The 5,000-nt window shown below is 54.5% G+C and overlaps 2 protein-coding genes across 3 annotated transcripts in view; one reads left to right on the top strand and one right to left on the bottom strand.

The window, feature by feature from the left end:
- The window catches only part of PTSG_10243, a gene marked incomplete at its 3' end in the record, with an annotated part of 4,636 nt that extends 1,469 nt beyond the window's left edge, over window positions 1–3,167 (bottom strand). Inside the window, exons 1-5 of one of the 2 annotated variants that reach the window (XM_004988525.1) lie at window positions 2,817–3,167; window positions 2,379–2,487; window positions 2,097–2,222; window positions 352–1,909; window positions 1–77 (exon numbers count right to left, since the gene is read on the bottom strand). The exon at window positions 1–77 is cut by the window's left edge and continues 173 nt beyond it. In XM_004988525.1, the coding sequence (XP_004988582.1) occupies window positions 1–77; window positions 352–1,909; window positions 2,097–2,222; window positions 2,379–2,487; window positions 2,817–3,068 (2,122 nt within the window). In that variant the 5' untranslated portion in view covers window positions 3,069–3,167. Of the gene's footprint in view, window positions 78–351; window positions 1,910–2,096; window positions 2,223–2,378; window positions 2,526–2,816 lie in introns of those variants that run through there. The other variant, XM_004988524.1, reaches the window with a different exon arrangement.
- A 361-nt stretch (window positions 3,168–3,528) lies between these two features.
- PTSG_13008 (uncharacterized protein) overlaps window positions 3,529–5,000 on the top strand; it is an 8,160-nt gene continuing 6,688 nt past the window's right edge. The window contains exons 1-4 of the mRNA XM_004988523.1: window positions 3,529–3,876; window positions 4,247–4,356; window positions 4,590–4,649; window positions 4,950–5,000. The exon at window positions 4,950–5,000 is cut by the window's right edge and continues 338 nt beyond it. Coding sequence (XP_004988580.1) covers window positions 3,749–3,876; window positions 4,247–4,356; window positions 4,590–4,649; window positions 4,950–5,000 — 349 coding nt within the window. The 5' untranslated portion in view covers window positions 3,529–3,748. The remainder of the gene's footprint in view (window positions 3,877–4,246; window positions 4,357–4,589; window positions 4,650–4,949) is intronic.

Below are 5,000 nucleotides of genomic sequence, written 5' to 3'. Positions count from 1 at the left end.
CAGCCACCGCCTCCATGGCCGTGCGCATTCTGAACGCCATGTCATCACACGATGCCCGCTGTTGAATGCCAGCAGTCCTGCAGAGAGCAACGTTGGCCGGCAACGACGATGGTGAGCGGTGATTGAAATCAAGCACCAGCACAGAGAAGTACATGAATGTGCACACAAGAGCCATGCGAGCGCACTGAAGGACACAAGCACACACACACATACACACACATACACACACATACACACATACACACACACACAACACACACGTAAGCACAAGCACACACACGCACACACGCACACAACACATAAATGTCCCCCCCCCCCTTCTCCACGACAAACCTACAACCCTCCCCTCACCAGGCCTTGCGGAGCTGGGGCAGGGAGAGAATGAGCTCGCTGGCGTGTGCAAACACGTGCATGACGGCAGCCGCCTGCATGGCATCATCATCGACAACGATGGAGGATGGGGTCACGCCGTGACGTGCAAGCGCCGTCTGAAGCAGGTGACGGGTGGCTGCTTCGCGCGATGCGCTGGTGAGGCAGTGGCCGATGGGAACGCCACAGCCGTGGTGGTCCTTGGTTGCAATGGTGATGAGGAGGTGGTGGTGCTGGGTGGTGTCATGTGTGCAGGCAACAGCAGCAAACCGCCTGCCGTGTGTCTGCGCCATTTCCACCTGCCACGGCGACTGCATCACAGCCACAAACTCCGACTTGCCAAACGGCGGTGCAAACCGTGAGAGGGACAGCAATGATGGGGAGGACGACGGCGAGCGTGATGAGGTTGTCCGTGCTGGCGTCGGCGAATCCGTGTGAGCGCTGGTGCGTTTGCGGCTGCGCTGACCAAGCCCACCACCGTCTTCATCACCATCAGCATCAGCAGTAACAGCATCAGCATCAGCATCATCATCATCGGTGCTGGCGTTGTGATCCCTTGGCGTTGCAGTTGTGACACCACGCGCGCTGATTGCACTGTGGTGTGATAACACGCCCTCTCGACTGCTGCTGCTGCTGCTGCTGTTTTTGTTGTTCTTGTTGTTGCCGTTGTTGTTGCCGTTGTTGTTGTTGTTGTGCACTGCGGTGGTGATGGTAAATGTCTCGTTGCCTGCAAGCTTCAACGATACGATTGCGCAGCCATCACTGCCCGCATTCAAAGCGCGAGCGAAGGAAGCCACGCCCATCACCTCCTCACCCTGAACTTGTTGGCCTGCTTGATGTTGCTGTTGGTGGTGGTCGTCGTCATCGTCGTCATCGTGCCATGATGCGTGAGCAGATTGCTGTTGGGCGGTCCCGGGTGCGTGCCCTGAACGTGAGCCAGCGCTCCCACCACGATGATGATCGTTCGCTTGCTCGTGGCGGTCGTGGCTGGAGGCTACACGGGTGAAGTTGTGTACGCTTCGAAGGGTGATGTGGTGTGCTGGGTGAGTTGGCGGGTACATGGTGCGACACAACATGACCACAGCTGATGCCGGCACGCCGCACTGCAGCCACGACCGCACGTGCTCGCGGACCGTCTCGGGGATGCGCACATCGTGCACGTTGCAGGGGTGCGTGTGGTAGTTGAACACCTCCACGCGCACGCGTTGTTGTTGTTGTTGTTGTTGTTGTTGTTGTTGTTGTTGTTGTTGTTGTTGTTGTTGTTGTTGTTGTTGTTGTTGTTGTTGTTGTTGTTGTTGTTGTTGCTGTTGTTGCTGTTGTTGCATGTGTGCGTGATCAATCTCTCCATTCGTTGCAGTTGTGGTGTCGCGTGCAGACGTGGCTTCAACCGCCAGCCACATGCGAGCAGGGCAGTACCCCACGTGCTTTGATTCCCTCGCCCGCTGCCGCCGCACTTGCCGCTCAGCCGTTCGCGCTGGCCCGTGACACGCGCACGTGTATGTCACGCGCTCGCCCACGGCCACGTCGCCCACATCGTCGCCTTTTGATGCACGGCACAGATGACAAAGAGTACGAGGCAATGAGCCTTGTGCAGGGGAGGGGGGCACAATAGGACAAGATACAACGAGTACGCTCCGCAGTTTGTGACACACTTCACGGCCGTTCCCAGCACACATGCACAAGGCACGCATCATGTGTGCAGGCGAACATACACTTTTCTTTCTTACCCCAGTGCTCGGCGCTTGCAGGCGTGCTGGTTCGGCGCGCAGTGAATTGAGAGTGCGTCTTCAGCGTCATGGTTGTGAACCACGCCTCAAACGCGGCCATGGATGGGAATATGTGCACAGAGTGCACTACAGCAACGACAATACACGCGATGGCGAAACAAGTGCGAATTAGTGAGCTTGTCAACATCAGGTGTGTATTGTCTTCCCCACAACCACGATGACGTGAATCAACCAACACCAGCGTGAATCAACACACGCAGCACAAGGCAACATCTGACTCACTGTCTGGTGTGAGGATTTGGGGATGCCGTGCTTTGAGGTGGGCGATGAGTTTTCGGGCAGTTGGATATGTGCAGCCACACGCCATTGGGCAGTTGAATGTCGAGCGGCCCTTGAAACAGGAGGTTGTAGAGCACATCGACAAAGCCAAAAAAAAAGGGGGGGGGGGGAACATGAGTTTGCAGACACACCATTGACAACGATGGGCAAGCATGGGCACGCGCGCAGGAATGACACGCCACACCACTGCACAAGGCACAAGGTGAGTGCATTTAAGTTATCCACGCACGCATACGAGCTTATACACAACTGCACACACAACTGCACACACACAACTACGCACAAATTCATCCAAATACCACCCTGGATCGACACAGGCTGGCTGCGGTGTGCATTCAGCGGGGATGCAAGTTAGTTAACTGCTCACTCACTTTGGCCCACCTGATATTCTGCTGGGTGTGTTCGTCGCATGTGGTTGTTGCATTTGGCGTGCGTGTCGAACACTTTGTCGCAGAACTGGCACTTCTCAGGCAGCTGTGGCAGTGCGCGTGCAAGCTCAACAGCAGCTGGGATGAGCGTGTGTTTGTCCTCCGCGTGTTTCAGCCGGATGTGCCGCCGAAGTGCAGGCAAGCTGCCATACCGCTTCCCACAAGCAGTGTGTGGGCATGCCAGCACACCGCTTCCTCCATTCATTGAGAGGTTTGAGAGAAGCGGGGGAAAAGGTTAGGGAGTGAGCGCAAAGACAAAGAAGTTTGCCTGGTGTGAGAGGAAGGGGAAGAGGAGGGAAGGCTGCGAGTTTGAAGGGGAGCGGCGAAGCGAGCAGCGTCCGCCAAGAACACCTGGTAGCGACACCATAAAGTGCAACGTAGGAGTGGAAGGACCTTCAAGGCCGACGCATTTCGTCATTTCAAGAAGCAATCAATTTGGCGAAGCAAGCAATCAAGCAAGCAACCAAGAAGCACAGTGTTGCTGCAGTCGGTGCGGACGGAGGTTTGTGGTGGTGTTGCGTCGTGGTGTTGCATGTGATGATGGTGATTGGGCTTGCTTGGGCCTTCTTCTTCGTGTTGGGCTTGGTTCGCTTGCTTGGCTTGCACCGCGTCTTACTTCGCGTGGATGGGTTGGTGATTGCTGCTGGTTGCTGGTTGCTTGATGTTGATGTCCTTCCTTCATGCCTATCTTCTTCCATTTTTTCCAACCCAAACCTCTGCCATCAAACAAATCACACACGCACTCATCTCTGCCATCACCCCACCACATATCATATCTCACACCACCCCATATCAGCTCATCATCCAAGGTCCAGCCAAGGTCAAGACCAAAAGGTCTCTCTGAGTTTGCACCCTTTGAACCCCCACCCCTGTTGAAAGACAGCCATGTCTTTGATTCGCCGACAGCTGAACAAGCTGCAGGAGGATGGCTCGCTCAAGAACGTGCTGCTGGAGCTCAAACACTCTGCAAAATCTCTCAATGCTCTCATCAACTCAGATACCCGTCTTCTCTCGTGAGTGGCAAGCTGGTGTGTGTGTGCATGTGTGTGTGCTTGTGTGTTTGTGTGTGTGTGTGTGTGTGTGTGTGTGTGTGCTTGTGTGTTTGTGTGTTTGTGTGTGTGTGTGTGTGTGTGTGTGTGTGTGTGTGTGTGTGTGTGTGTGTGTGTGTGTGTGGGTATGAGATAAGGGGGAGGGGTTTAACGTGGAACAGTGGAAATGTTGACGATCCCGCACACACTCACAATCACTAACACTCACAACCACACACACACATGCACAACCACACTCACAATCACACACATATCACACGTTTACAACGCACATGGACACGCGTTCGTCTGGGATTGATTGGACTTGCTTTGTTCTCGACCATCGTGTCATCAGGGGCTTGGAGTATTGGGCAAAGCGCCAGTCCCCACCCATCAGCGAATTTGTCAAGAAGATGAAGGCATCGGAATCAGAGCTCGTGTCAAGCTTCCAGCAGTACCTCCAAGGTGTGTCCATGTGTGTGTGTGTGAATGTGTGAATGTGTGTGCGTGGTGTGAATGTGTGTGTGTGTGTGTGAATGTGTGTGTGTGTGTGAATGTATGCGTGTGTGTGTGAATGTGTGCGTGTGTTTGTGAATGTGTGTGTACAAAGTGTTAGAACTGCCCGCAAAGTGTGAGTTGAGTCTTCGCTCTCTATCTTCCTTCCACTTGCATTCGCCTCATTGTCCTCGTGTGCACAGGGTATGAAGAGTATTGCAAGCAGTGGCAAGATATCCTTGAGGAACGCAGGGAGCTCAGATGTGAGTGCCACTTGCGCGTGCGTTCTGTTGTGCTGCACCTGGGTGGTACACGCACGTTTGTGACTGACAGGCTCTCAAATCGCAACACACGAAAACTTGCCTCCTCTTCCTCAGCTCCTCACGCCACACCTGACCAACATGAAAACACACACACATACCTCCACGCACACATCGTCACACACACACACACACACACACACACACACACACACACACACACACACACACACACACACACACACACACACACACACACACACACACACACACACACACACACACACACACACACGCACACAGCGGTGGTTCACTCGCACCACAAGGCGGAGAAGGCGGTGCGATCTGCAGAGC

Source organism: Salpingoeca rosetta (assembly GCF_000188695.1).
Source record: "Salpingoeca rosetta unplaced genomic scaffold supercont1.35, whole genome shotgun sequence".
Classification (NCBI taxonomy): Eukaryota; class Choanoflagellata; order Craspedida; family Salpingoecidae; genus Salpingoeca; species Salpingoeca rosetta.
Note: the sequence above shows the minus strand (reverse complement) of the source record. Positions and strands in the feature narration are given on the sequence as shown.